Source organism: Marmota monax, unplaced genomic scaffold, assembly GCF_021218885.2.
Source record: "Marmota monax isolate L192 unplaced genomic scaffold, Marmota_monax_Labrador192_F-V1.1 WCK01_AAM20220418_F8-fsc00078, whole genome shotgun sequence".
NCBI classification, from domain to species: domain Eukaryota; kingdom Metazoa; phylum Chordata; class Mammalia; order Rodentia; family Sciuridae; genus Marmota; species Marmota monax.
In genome coordinates, this window is record NW_026694865.1 from 2,620,645 (window position 1) to 2,635,095 (window position 14,451).

General features: G+C 44.4%; 1 protein-coding gene across 1 annotated transcript; it reads right to left on the reverse strand.

The window, feature by feature from the left end:
- Window positions 1-527: 527 nt before the first annotated feature.
- Window positions 528-13,146, reverse strand: LOC124080575 (uncharacterized). Its single transcript, XM_058573302.1, has 5 exons — window positions 13,047-13,146; window positions 11,895-12,075; window positions 2,928-3,133; window positions 2,565-2,638; window positions 528-2,259 (listed from the first exon to the last, which is right to left on the reverse strand). The coding sequence occupies exons 3-5, from the start codon at window positions 3,095-3,097 to the stop codon at window positions 2,177-2,179; spliced, it is 327 nt and encodes a 108-aa protein (XP_058429285.1). The 5' UTR covers window positions 3,098-3,133; window positions 11,895-12,075; window positions 13,047-13,146; the 3' UTR covers window positions 528-2,176.
- Between the last annotated feature and the right edge of the window lie 1,305 nt (window positions 13,147-14,451).

The following is a 14,451-nucleotide window of genomic DNA, read 5'->3' on the forward strand; positions in this document are numbered from 1 at the left end:
CCAGGCAGTAGGGTCTCATCCACATTTCTCTCCTTTGCCTTCTCCACCTAGTTTTGTGTCTTCACTGACCCTGGAGCCCAAAGCTCTGAACTTTTCCACCTCTTGCTCACCTGTCTAAGCTGCTACAATACATAGCAACATCTAGCAAATGCAATGGTTGAGTGCTTAGAAATTATCCCAGTAGAAATATTCTGTTTGTGCATTAGGGTTTCTTTGTTGGAAGGAGACTTTAAGAACACCTTGTCCCTAGAACCCATTTTCCAGATATGGCAAGAGAACTTCATATAGTGCCTGGGTTGGTTTCCAGAAGGCCTAGGCTCTAGTTCTTCTCTTTATGAAGCTTTGTGTCCTGGATAAGTCATTACCTTTCTGGTTTTTAGTTTCTTCATCTGTAAAATGAGAGGATTGAACTAGATGACATCAAAGATACCTTTCAATTAAATGTTATATTTCTATGAAATGGAAGCCTGGAGAGGTTGAATTGTGGAGAACATGGGCTAAAATAAAAATCTGACACATCCCAGAGCTTTGTAATCACTGTAGTCTATTCTGCCAATCAGCGACATTCATCTTGTGCTTTCCGTATGTTAGACACATAGAATGATCACAAACAGGTACAGTCAGGGGTCCATTTCTCACAAAGCTTTCATAGTTTAGCTGAGAACACAGATACAAACAGAGAATAACAAACCAAGGTAAAAGTTGAACCTGCTAGGTTGTTCCCCAATATTCATTTCCCCCTTTCTCTAGCATGATTGATAGAAATTATACTGAGTAAAAACAAATTAAATTTCTCAGCCTTGGTTGCAGCTGAATATGGCCATGTGATCAGATCCTGGACAGTGAGATGTGATCAGAATCATTCTGGGCAATTCCTGGTCCCCCTTCCTCCATCTCTCCTTTTCCTGCTGGCTGGAGTGTGGGTGTGGTGATGAGCTGATTTGGGTCACGGAACCAAAGGCACTAATTACACGGTGGATGAGAATCGAGACTGTGGGAGCCTGGGTTCCTGATGCCCTGGAGCCACAACTGAACTGATTACTCCTGCACTGTTAGCGAAGACAGACATGTATTTCTAGGTGTCAAATGAGGCAAAACTCTTATCTTGGGTCTCTCTCAGCTTCTAAACACACATCCTAACTAACATACACATTTCTACAAGCTGTGGTAGTCAAGTTCCTTTTAAGGAGTATGAGCTGGTTTAACAGAATAATGGGTAGAAGAAAAGTCAATCTAAGTGAAGTGCATGGAATTGAGCAAGGTCATTGAGATGGACATATAGATGGTAATTTGGAAATGTACTAATGAGAAAGCTGGCCTGATTGTGATGATCAGTTGATGGCTTCCAAATCAACAGATCATCATAATCATTTGGGTTTAAAAATGCTAATTCCTGGGTCCTAGCACTGGTTTTTAGGATTATAGTGAACTAAGAATGAGATCCAAGAATCTGTATTTTAAAGCTCCCAGGTGATTCTTATGAAGGAACAAAATGCAATGATTAAAAAAAAAAAAAAAAAAACTAGAACAGGACCAGATCATGAAGGGCTGTAAGTACCAGGCCAAGAATCCACTGCTCCCCAAGATCATGGCTGGCACCATCTAAACTTCCTGGATTGTGCTCATAAAAGTAATTGTCAGGAAGAAGGAATTCTAAGAGCACACGTGGTGTCCTAGATATATCAGACCCAGGCTTTCATTCTAGCTCTGCCCTTTGCCAACTGTGTCACTGGGAGCATAAGCCTCAATTTCTTCATTGGGGAAAACAGGCAAAATAAAGGTTGCTATAGAAATGCTTGGGAAAATGTATTCACAAATATCTAGCTCAGAGTCAATAGCCAATAATGTCACTGAAATGTCAGCTGCCCCCAGGCATGGTGCCCTTGCTTGGATTGCTGTACACAAGGTGGGGTGATTCTGGGGAGCAGTGGAGGAAGAGGCAGGACTGGCAGTCTAGAGACCAGGACTGCTGTCTTCCCTCTGCCACCCACTTACCGTAGACCCAGGAACCTTGGCACTCTGCTAGAAGTAAACCATGCCATCACAAGTCATTGGCCCCTGGATAAATAATTCAACCCTGTTATTATTTAGCACTCTGTGGTCACTGCTGGAGACCCGCCAAAGTCAGGCCAGGCCTCTGTGGCACTGAAGGGCTCTCGTGGACTCCCCAGCAAGCTCAGCTTTCAGCCTTGATTTCCATTAGTCCAGGATAGAGGAGAAAGGGCGCATTCTGGAAGCTCCCAGGGTTCTGCATTGTGACTTAGAGAAAATAAAAGGGCTTAATTACTTTGGGCTAAAGTACATGGGCATTTGACATTTTGAAAAATGGTTTTATGACATTTCTTTGATAGGTCTGGACCAAAGGCAGCAGTTTATACTTAAGAGAGGTGACAGAAAAGGAGAAGCAGAGAGCACAAGCAAGGAATCTCAGTCTTTTATAATACTCCCTTATGTTTTACATGCTTTATTCTTTTCAAATCAGTTTCACATTCATTACTAAATTATTTGATTTTTATAATAACTCAACAAGAGAGGACAGGGGGTAAAGAAACTCTTTCACTTACCAGCTTGCAAAATCCTTGGCAAATTAACTTCTCTGACATCAGTCTTCTCTTCTTTGAAATAGGAATGTTGTCTACTAAGGGAGTGGGATATTGGTGACAATTATATGAAGCCACTGGCAGCTACGAGTACAGAGCACATGTTCACTAGCTGTGAGTTCCATCTCCACCCACTACACAGATGAGAAAGTAGAGATGACAGAGACAGAAATAATGTGAATCCAGAAAGTGAGAGGACCCAGCATCTATATGTGCCTAGTTCAGAGGCTTCCACTACAACATTCTGGTAGTGGAGTCTGAAGTGGATTTGTGGGGCTCCCAATAGACTAGGCAGGACAGGAAGCAAGTGGAAGGAGAAGGACTCACATGGAAGGCAAGAGCCAGGCAGCAGGGGAGCCGAAGAGGAAGCACAGTGTCCATTGTCTGTCTCCAGGCAGTATGTCCTCCCTGCCAGGCTTGCAGTGGGACAAGCTGGCACTTGGCACAGAATGAAGAGCCTCTAGAGCTGGAGGAAGTTCCATATATGAGCCTAACATAAGACCAAAGACGGGGAGGACCTGCCACAGCAATGCCTGGCAAAAACAAGGCAGGAAGTGATCCTGACAGCCTGAAGAAATAGGTAAGCTGAAACCTAAAAGGGTTAAACTCAGGGTCATTCATGGGGTTCAGAAACCCAATAGCACAAAATATTGAATGAGAAAAACTGACTTGAAAGTAGAAGACACATTCCACTTTTTCCCTGAAATGGCTGCCAATCAGGAGGCAGCCTGATGTAGCAGAATGAGCACCAGAACAGGAGTCAAGAGAACCCATACCACCTCCACTCTGCATAAGTTGCAAGCCTCTGCATAGAACCTGGCCCTCTCTGGACCTGTTTCCTGTCCTGCAAAATTAGTGAATTGGACTACTAGATAGTCTTGTGGTTTCTCTTGCTTTCAACCTAGAATTCTCTTATTTCATTCATACAAGAAGACTTGGTGGTTTTAGTTGGTTATCAGTTCAATAAGAGCGAGAGTATGTAAATAGTAATTAGTGCAAACTTCAGGCGTACAAATAGGTATAAAGGTCACTTTAAACCAGACAATGACCCAGCTGACCTCAATTGCCTGGCAGCCCTCTGGGTAGTTGTCCATTGTGGGGACAAGATTCTTTTTAAAGAATCTAGAGGAGCCAGGTGTGGTAGCACATGTTTGTAATCCCAGCAGCTCTGGAGGCTGAGACAGAAGGATCACGAGTTCAAAGCCAGCCCCAGGAATGGCGAGGCACTAAGCAACTCAGTGAGACCCTATCTCTAAATAAAATACAAAATAGGGATTTGGCTCAGTAATTGAGTGCCCCTGAGTTCAATCCCCAGTAGAAAGAAAGAAAGAAAGAAAGAAAGAAAGAAAGAAAGAAAGAAAGAAAGAAAGTCTAGAGGAAAACTAGATTCTGACCAGAGAAAGTTCTTCAGTATTGTGAGAGGTCATATTTGCATTTGAAAAAATTGATAACTTGGAAATATTTATCCTCAAGAAGACAATCCTATGGCTGGGCTGTAGCTCAGTGGTAAATTGCTTGCCTAGTATATGTGAGGCACTGGGTTTGATCCTTAGCACCACATAAAAATAAATAAATAAATAAAATGAAGGTATTGTGCCATCTACAACTAAAAGAATATTTAAAATATAAAATTAAAAAGAAGAGAATCCTGAAAAGGAACATAAGAGCTATAAATTCAATATCTGATAGGCTGCAACTAAAAGATGTGTCAGGATTGTGTTGAGCTCCAAGCTGCAGTCTGGATAAAGTGTGTCCACTTGAGCTAAACATGTGGATCGGTCTTTGTGGAGCCAAGACAGGAGGCTCATGAAGGAGAGGGGCTGACTGCTGTTGGAGGTAGGCCCCAGCTGAGGGACCAGGTTTGGGGAGGCTATAGACAGGGCTTCCGTGCTGGGTGTCAGAGTTCCAGAAACACTCCAAGATCTCTCTAATTCACAGAGCTGAGGATAGGGAGGAGCAGGGAGGATTGAAGGAGCATGAGCCACTGAACAAATGAGGAGCAGGGTGAAGGGAGGCAGTGAGGAGAGGGCCTGCTGCTCTGTAAATGCCATATTAATTATGTGGCTACCCCAGGCAGTGTGCTAGACCAATTAACAAAGGGCAAGAGGCAAAACAACATGGAGGTGGGGGGTCGAGGAGTTGACCTTCACAACCCGAACTGGGGCAACTGATCAGGAAGGGAGCCATGGGTCAGCAGAGCTCAGCAATTGCCATTTCCTGTCTGCTTTGTGCTTCAGATTGTCAGACCCTAGAGAGCAGAGAACTTACTGTCTCCCTATTAGTTAACTCCTGGCACCACATCAGACACACTACTGGTCTGATGCTCAATAAACATCTTGTCAAGTGACTACATGAAAGGACAAAGGAACAGCTGGAGACCAATAAATAATTATTGACTCAATTAATTAATGAATTAATTAATGGAAAATTGATCCAGACTTTCATTCTGATCTCGGAAGAGTGAAACCATGAGAAAGGAAGCTCACAAAGGAGAAAAGACAAGGGTGGTGAAAACAAAGGAAACAAGAAATGTGTGGAAAGAAGGGAAAGAAACTAGGTGCAGTGGCACACGCCTGTAATCCCAGGGGCTCGGGAGACTGAGGCAGGAGGATCAAGAGTTCAAAGCCACCTTCAGCAAATAAGTGAGGCTATGAGTTATCTAGTGAGACCCTGTCTCAAAAAATAAAAAGGATGTGGCTCAGTGGTTATGTGCCCTTGAGTTCAATCCCTGGTACCAAAAAAAAAAAAAAAAAAAAAACAGGAAAGAGAGAGGAATGAGAGAAAACTGAAATGCTGATCAGTAAGAGACCAGCAACACTGGCTTTTAGGGCACACACTGTTGTGTGTGTGTACCCACCCTTCCTTCCTTCCTTCCTTCCTTCCTTCCACTAATTCACTCCTCTCTTCATTCCCTTGGCCAGCCATTTTTCAGAGACTACCATCATATCAGTTGCTCTGGAAACTGTGGAGGACACGATGAGGCACAACCTCATTGGATCTGTACCTTTCACATGTAGAAGAAAAGCCAAATTAGGTTGGTTTTTTAAAAAAATATTTATTTCTTAGTTTTAGGTGAACACAATGTATTTATTTTACATTTATGTGGTGCTGAGGATCAAACCCAGTGCTTCCTGCATGGGAGGCAAGCACTCTACCACTGAGCCACAATCCCATCCCCCAAATTAGGTTTTTCCTATTCTCCACTTCCCACGACACTAAACTCAATGTTTCTGTGACCCCCACAGATATGCGGGCATTCTTTAATTTCATTATGCCCCTCCCTACCTGAAGAGAGTGTCAGATCCCACAGGTTAGGGCTCAGTCCCACAGAACTCCCAACTCCCTCCACCCTTTAGTTGTTGGTCACAAGCACAGGTTGTGGCCTATGCTTCTAATCAACGGGATATAATGGGAGTTTTCCATGACCTCTTCCTTGGGTTGGAAGAATTTGCTAGAGTAACTCACATAGCTCAGGGAAACATTTTACGTACACCTACACAGTTATTATAAAGAATAGAGATAAATAGCCAAATGCATAGAGCAAGTCATGAGAAGAGGCCCAGAGCTTCCCTGCCCTCTCTGAGCACGCTACCCTTCAGGAACCTTCATGCATTTAGCTCTCAGGAAGCTCCATGTAGCCACATGAATTGGAGGGGGGAGGGAAGTGGGGGGTTATGGAAACACCATTATATAAGTGTGATTAATTAAACTATTGGTCATTGGTGATCAGCTCAACCTCTAGTCCTTCTCCTCTCTGCAACCCTCTAATCACCTGTTGATCTTTCTTATGATCAGCCTACATCTTGAAGCCTTTAGGATATGCCAGCTATTAGTCATCTCATTAGCATAAAAAAGATACTCTGACCAGATTACAAGGGTTTTAGGAGTTACTAGTCAGGAAGTGGGGTGGAATATCAAATATTTATTTCATAATATGATGACTCCAGAGGTAACTTACAAAAAGAATACTCCTCAAAAAATAGTAGAAGATGCTGAGCACAGCATCACATGCCTGTAATCCCAGCATCTCGGGAGGCTGAGGCAGGAGAATTGGGAGTTCAAAGCCAGGCTCAGCAATGGTGACGTGCTAAGCAACTCAGTGAGATCCTGTCTCTAAATAAAATGCAAAATAGGGCTGGGAATGTGGCTCAGTGGTTGAGTGCCTCTGAGTTCAATCCCGGGTACAAAAAAAAAAAAAAAGTAGATGTATGAGGGCTCCAGATCATATACTGACTCAGTAGTTTCTGAGGCCACCAGGGACTAGATTGGGAGGAGTTCAAGGAATAATATTTTAAAACATTTCTCTGGCTGCCTCCTATTCACTCTAAGGGACACTGAATTCCCCCCAGTAGTTCTGGGGTTTCCAGTGGTGATTCACTCTGGGAGTCTTAGAGCCCCTGATACCAGCTGGCTCACCAGCTCTGCCTTGCTGTGCTGGTCTCAGTCAAGGGCACAGACAACAACCACATATGGTGCCTGCTGAAGCCAGTTGTGTTGGAATGCCACCAAGGGTCCTGCTGCTGCTGCTCATTCTGAAGCTGCCAATGTCCAGTTCCTGCCCACGTCTCTTCTCTCCCATGCCGACACTTGGCAAGGGTATGGAGGCTGGAGGTATACTCCCCTTCCATAGTGGCAATGGTTGCTGTCTTAGAGCTTCATCATCTTTGGCCATCACTGTGAAACTGCTCTTTTATAATTTTCTTGTAAAAAAAATTATATTTTCCTGCAAAAATGGGCCCAGGCTCAGTCAAGTGGAGAGTAGCTCAGACTCCAGTCTAGCAAAATCTGCATTCCCACTCCTACAACATGGGTCATTATCCTTGAATTTAAGCTGTATGGCTCTCTTCTCTCTTCTCTTAGGATAAATTCTTTTCCAGAAGGCTCCCTTGTTTTTCATCTAAACAAATTCCTGTCCCAGTGGTCCATCAAATATTCTTGATCCTATTGTAATCTTAACTCACTTAGGCTCTGAGACTCCCCACTATCTAGGGATGAGCTGATTGCATTGTATTAGGACTGGCCTGAGGTCCTCATTGGTCGGGTAGCTTGTAACATTGTTTTGAAGGTATCGGGGACTCATTTAAGCTTAGCAGAACAGAGTCTAGGGTGCTGATTGATTATTAATGCCTGCCTATGCCTTGAGAGGGAGAAGGGTAGTATGTGTGCCACACCTATGCCCTCCCTGGTTACCATTTGCCTTCAGAGACCAAAAAGTGGGCAGGAAGGGGAGGGATTTATGGTTTACTTCTATGAATATTTAATAGTGACAATCTCATTATGTCTTACAACAAATCTGAGAAAGAGGGGTTACTAATAACCCCTTTCCCAGATAAAAATCTGAACTCAGAAAAAGTAAGGAATTTGTTTAAGGTCAGCTAGCCGCTACTACATGGCAGAGTCAGATTCACATGTAGTTCACCATGCTTCACCCACCAGCCACCCACATGGTCTCTTAGTGTTTTCTGCAAATGGTTGGATCGGAAGACCAGTGAGGGCAGTGACAGCTTCACCCAATCACCCCAGAAGCAGGCTCTTTAGTAACCCACCCAGCAGTGATGTCGTCTGATAATGATGATGAATGCTGTTGTGATGCTGCCCAGGCACCTCCTCATAAGGGGTTGGACTTCTCATCAGCAGAGAAAGGGTTAGTTGCTCCCAAAGGCATCTTTATATGTGATAGATGATCAGATCAACTCCTGACCACTTCAAAATGCACATATTCATCAGCATTATCCAAGCCCCACAGGAGCACTCAGCTAAGAGATTCACCTAAATGCTTTCCCTAAATGCAGACTTTGTCTTTGTCCTCCTTGCTGACACCAACCACAGAGCACAGGTCACCTTTGACTGCTGGTTGTCCTTGATCATTGAGATATCTGTATGCATTACCTATGAATTGCCTGCAGCATTTACCAGCCTAACAAATCACACACACAGCTTCATTTCCACGTTTGTATCTCCAAGCTCCCTGCTCCCAGCCATCCTGATTGTGGAGTGTCAGGGTTTTCACTGGAGGCAAATGGGTATGTTCCACATGCTAGTTCAGAGGTGCGGGGAACTCCCCCTTCCCTATTGCACACCCTGCTGGGTATGAGAAGTGAGTTTCAGCACTCAGATCAGTTAGATACTTTCTTCAATCAACAATGGATTATCATGGATCATCACTGATATACTGGCCCTTCAATCCTGTAGGGAAGACGAGAACAAATGGAATTCACAGACCCTGTCCTCAAAGAGATGAGAAGACCACTGAGGCATAACGACACCATGTGGCAGGTAATTAAGTGATGGATTTCAAGGCAAGAAAAAAAAAAGATTTTAAAAAATTGGAAAAGTCAGAAGTAAATATAGACTTTCACTTTCAGAGGAGGGTTTGTGAAGGAGGGAGGGGTCAGAGGGATGAACTCCAGACTGCAATGAGGCTGGGATAGGAATTTGGAGAGACATCTGGTGTAGTCTGGGCCCTGATCTTCACAAGGTGGCCGACCTCAGCACTGTACCTCCTTTCTCAATCTCAGCCTCCTAATCTACCAAAGAGGACTGTGACACTGAAAGTGATTTTTGTATCTCATTTGGCAGCCACATGTGAACACATTCAGTGGGTGGAGACAGGCCTGAAATGATGGGAATCTATTTATGGTTATATTTATCCCATAAAGTAGGAATAGTTATATATTTCACTACAGAAAAATTAGTGTGTTTGATTAGGACCTGTTGTCTCAGATCCCACCAGGGGTGATATATAATAGACCATTCATGTGGTGCACATAAACTGAAAACACACCTGGCTACAAGAGGCCTGTATTATTACACAGCTTCGGCTTAGGAGAGAAACAGTCATTTCTAGAACCCTACAACTGGGAGAAGAGCTATGTTTAGCAGAAGTTGGCAGGCTTTTCTATAAAGGGTCAGATAGTAAATATTTTAGGCTTTGTGGACCACATATGGCTTCTGTTGTAACTATTCAACTCTGGCACACAAAAGCACCTATGATCAATGGGCTTCCAATAAAACTTTATTTATAAAAAAGAAAAAAAATTCATCCAGCTGGGCTGTGATGTGCCAACTCTGATGTAGAGATATGGTTTGAGACCAGGAAAGACCCCCAGAGGTAGACCCCCAGAGGTCTTTCCTACTCCCTCCTACCTCTAGGTCACAATCATGTCTCTGAGAGGAACAGGAAAAGGCAAAACTGGGCCCAAAGTCCAGGCCTCGACTCCCTCCACACTCACTTCCTGGCGAGTATCTCCTCCTTCTGGACGTGGCCTCCACCTGCCTGCAGGCCTTCTAACCAGTGGGAGAACAGAGGGCCAATGAGCCTCTTTTTTTCCCTGATTCTGTGCCAGAGAGCATTTGAAGCAGAAGAGGATCTGAACGTCCTCATCCAACAGAATGAAAATGCTGACTTAAAAATCAAAGCAGCAAGAAGCAGAAAACTAAGTCTCAGTGGTCTTCCACTGTAGAGGCCATTTGGCTGACTGGCTAGGCCACAGAGGGTACTGCCAGCAGAGCAAGACCATAGCCGGAGAGAGGTGGCAGGTGATAGCCACCCAGGGGCCCAGGGGTAGGGGTAGCTCTGTTCACCATCTGTCATAGTCCTCCCATCTTCCCAACCAGATCAGGGAAGGGCCAGCCTTTTGGCCAGGCACCACAGGGTGCCATCTCCCAACCCCCCAAGTTAATGCCAAAAACAGGAAGTGATGACAGACGCTCAATGAAAGCCCTGGCATGGGTTAGGAAGGCACAGCTTTGAGTGGAAGCCACAAGCCTGTGCCTGCTAAGACATGGGGCAGCAGGAGCTAAGCTTGGGCCCAGGAAGCCAATGAAAAGACAAGGCCCTGGGGACAGTGACAAAATCCATAAGCCTTAGCAGGAAGGAACTTTAGGAATTCCTTAACCCCTTGCTCCCACTTTACAGATGAGAAGACTTAGACCCATCACACACTTCTGAGCTGCCAGCCATGTGTCCTTATTCTAAGCCCAGGCCTCTTTCCATCAACAAATACATATCTTACTTAAAAGACTTTCATCCATAGGGAATGTGTCAATGTGTAAAAATGGCTACAATCACAGTACCTACCTCGTGGAGTTGTTTTGAAGATTAAATGAATAACTACACAGTATAAGCTTTCTCAGAAGCAGGATTCATCAGTTAGACCATCCTGCTGCTCCTCTTTTTGGTTCAGTCTGACTAATTGATTTTTTTGTGTGTGGATGAAAAGAATGCTCTGAATGGTCATTGATCGGCTCACCATAAAGACTTTGTGCCTTTGTAAGAGCCAAGAGAGAATAGATGATATGCTGCTGACTATATATATACATATAACCTTGCTAGAGACGAGCTCAGAAACAAAACAGCCAATTCCAATGCTCTCTCCTCCAAGCAGGGAGAGAGTAGGCAGACAGCACAGAAAGCCTTTCAAGCACCCCCACCCTCTGCAGCAGGCCTGTCTTCCAGAGTGCCAGGAAGCATCGTCAATTGCCTGGTAGATGCTTCTAGCTCAAAGCAACAAGTTCCAGCTGGAAGTGTCATCTTCTTTATACCCTGGCTCCATGTCCTGACTATACTGATGGAGATCAGGTGTCAAAGTGGCTCAGGATTCAGAGTCTGTGATCCAGGCTGCTGGGCTTACATTCCATTTCTATCAAATACTTGCCAGGTGACCTTGGGCCAGTTGAATTGATTTTAGCTTCCTAAAATTGGGTCACTCGCTGCTGTAGACTCCTCCCTTGTTCCTCTTTCCTTCCTTTTGTATAAAAATTAGCTACCAACATGATTAGCTACCAACAGTGGCTCTTTTTAAATTGCACAATGACATTTTTTCCCTTGCAAATGCCGTGAAGGTAGTGGTCAAGCACCTCCCCAGGACACTGTAGGAAGTGCTCAATAAAGATGAACCTTTTAGCTGGACGTGGTGGTGTACACTTGTAATCCCAGCAACTCTGGAGGCTGAGGCAGGAAGATTGAGAGTTCAAAGCCAGCCTCAGCAGATTAGTGAGGTACTTAGCAACTCAGTGAGACCCTGTCTCTAAGTAATATATAAGAAAGGATTGGGGATGTGCCTTAGTGGTTAAGTGCCCTGGGTTCAATCCCTAGTACCAAAGAAAGAAAGAAAGAAAGAAAGAAAGAAAGAAAGACGGAGCTTGAAGTCAACTGATTGACTATCTTATCAATAACTCTTCCAGGACTCCAGGGCCAGCTCTCAATGCAATGAGCCTGGTGCCAGGGGTGTAGCATTGTGGGAAGCAAATCTCAATTTCTCTAAGCCCGCCGCCCAGTTTCTTTGATCTTACTTTAGTTGCCCCTGGCCTTGAGGTATGTTTGGGTCCACACTGGTTCCTGAAAGGAAGCTTCTGGGATACTGCTCCGTCAGGGCCAGAAAACCCTCTCTGGAGAGCTGTCACTGCCTTGATGGATTCTGCCTGGCAGGGGGACCATGGCCCAGTTCTTCTATCGATGCTGCTCAGCAGAGGCCTTTTGAGCACAGAGCCAGAGAAAAACAGAAAGTTTTTTGCTTAATAATAGACATTTGCTGAATAGGGACGATATTTCTCTCTCCCTCCCCTCCTTCCTTCTTTCCTTCCTCTCTTCATTTTCTTCTTAGCTACTTTTCAGTTATTCCAGCTTTCCTTCTCTTTTCTTTCTCCTCTGGTCCCTGTTTCTCTCAACACAGTAAAACTGATTCTATATCATGTAGTAGCAATCAAGAGCTTTTAGCCTAGTTACATTTGCCTCGATTTTTGTCAGAAGATGCAATATAAAATGTATGAATGGATGGGGTCCTAACAAACTAAGCACATGACACTTGAGTTTGCCTATCTTTCAGATGGACTCTTTTACATCTGGTTTCCTAAAGTCATTAGGATAAGGACAAATTAAATGCCAGCCAAACCTTCTTAACAATACCATTATCTTTAAACTCAGGGTTTCCACAATCATTTGTGGGTTTGGCTTGTCAGACTACTGTGTTCTTCCTGGGGAATTTATCTGTAATCTAGGTATGCCATCATTGGGAGGCAAGGCATTTGTGGCCTGCTATCCAAATACCTGGGGTTTCCATCGTCAAAATGTAAAGAAAAACAAGGCCATTTCACTCTATCCAACTCCCTTCTTTAGCAGATGGGGAAAAAAAGTGTTTGTGGGATTTGGTAACTGGGCCAGGGTCATGAAATGGGTTGGCATCAGAGATCAGGCCAGTGGAGACAGCATGTATTTCTAAGATCCTGAATCAGAGCTATTTGGGATCAAGTCTGTTGAGGGCTGTCTTTAACTGGAAGGGAAGAAGAAATCCTGAAGATTGGAATCTGTAAGGAACCCCAGATTTAGAGCCCCTAATCTCCAATTTCAAGTTTGCTAACATCTATAGTAAAGGACAGAGATGTGGTTTTTTAAGGCAAAAGGGAAGAGGAGCTGATCTGTCAAAACTGGAAGAAAAGGAAACTGACCTCTTTGGGCAACCAAGGTCCCCGTTGCAGCCAGAAAAGGTCTGCCTGTGGGTTGTTGAGATGAAACCAGGTGCTGGCTGGTCCCTGGCCAGAATATTTGTTTATGTCATCTCCAGCTCACAGCCTGGGCCTGGGCCTCCCTGGCTACTCAGAAGCCACCCCAACCAGTAGAAGGCTCCTATGCATTTCCTCAGTTCTGCTCCTCTTAGTAGCCCTGTTTGCTGGCCCTGAATAATATCTCAATGCAGGACAAGTCATTTGAAAAGTCCCAGAAAAAAACATCTCCAAAACTGCCCTGCATTCTGAAAATTCCCTGATTAGAGATCATTCCTTTGCCTAAAGCAAACTTTAGCATCAGAATCACCTGGAGGCCTGTTAAACAGGGACTGCTGCCAGGCTTTCGGGTCTGAGATGGGGCCTACAATTTGCATTTCTTACAAGTTCACAGATAATGCTGAAGCTGCAAGTCCTCACAATGAGAATCCCTGGCTACAACTTTTGACCTTCTCCCTAGATCTACCCTTCAGGAGAAGTTGGAGTAGTGAGATGGACTTGACCTGGAATTGGGTATGTTAGGTCTGTCTCTTGGTGGGTGTCGTTGGGCAAGTCCATTCCCCTTTCTAGATCTCAGGTTTCTCACCTGTGATATGAAGGGTCTCATTTGAATATTCTCTCTTTGAATTTTGCCTTAGACATGTGAAATTTTATCCCCGCCCCCTCCACCTGACCAGGGTTCCTGTCCCCTCTTCAGTACTACTTGGTTGAAGGTGGAGTTGGTTCCTCTAGGCAGAAACCTGTACAACTTGTCCTACAGTCTTGGTAGATGTTCTGGTTCATGGGTTCTTTGTGCTGAAACTTTCATCTCCCACGGTGGTGCCTCCAGCTCAGCCAGGTCTGAAAAGTTCATGTTCTTGAATGAATGATTCACAACTTTTTTTACTGGTAGGAAGGGGAAAAGACAAAAAGTACAGTGTAGAACACATTCTGGTGAGAAACTTTTCCTACAAGGTGGAGGCAGTGAGAAAGACAATAGTTTCTAGGTTCTAGGATTTAGGGCCCACCAGAATAATCCAGGACAATCTTATCTTCAGATCCCAAATTAATAACATCTACAAACACTGTTCTTTCAAATAAGGTCACATTTATAAATTCTTAGGGTTCGGATCTAGACATATCTTGGGGGGGGCAGATTACCATTTAACCAACTTCAAGAAGCAAGACGCATACACTCTATTGCTTCAGTGTGCGTGGCCAAGGTGCTCTGTGAGTCAGCTGCAGACAGCTGCTTCTCTTGGTCCATAGGTGGGTTTCTGTGAGGCAGGTCCAGCAGCTCTGACTGCTGAATGTACACTGAGATGAGCTCCAGGGCTATGCATGTACCAGCGGAGACTAAAGGCTGAGAACA

What these genes read in the sequence shown, in the direction of transcription:
- LOC124080575 (XM_058573302.1), bottom strand. Translation starts at nt 3,097, where the DNA reads ATGTTAGGCTCATATATGGAACTTCCTCCAGCTCTAGAGGCTCTTCAT. An exon ending in GCCTGGCTCTTGCCTTCCAT is followed by an intron (nt 2,639 to 2,927) that starts GTGAGTCCTTCT and finishes CCACTCCCTTAG; the next exon opens with TAGACAACATTCCTATTTCA. An exon ending in GCCAAGGATTTTGCAAGCTG is followed by an intron (nt 2,260 to 2,564) that starts GTAAGTGAAAGA and finishes ATTTTCTCTAAG; the next exon opens with TCACAATGCAGAACCCTGGG.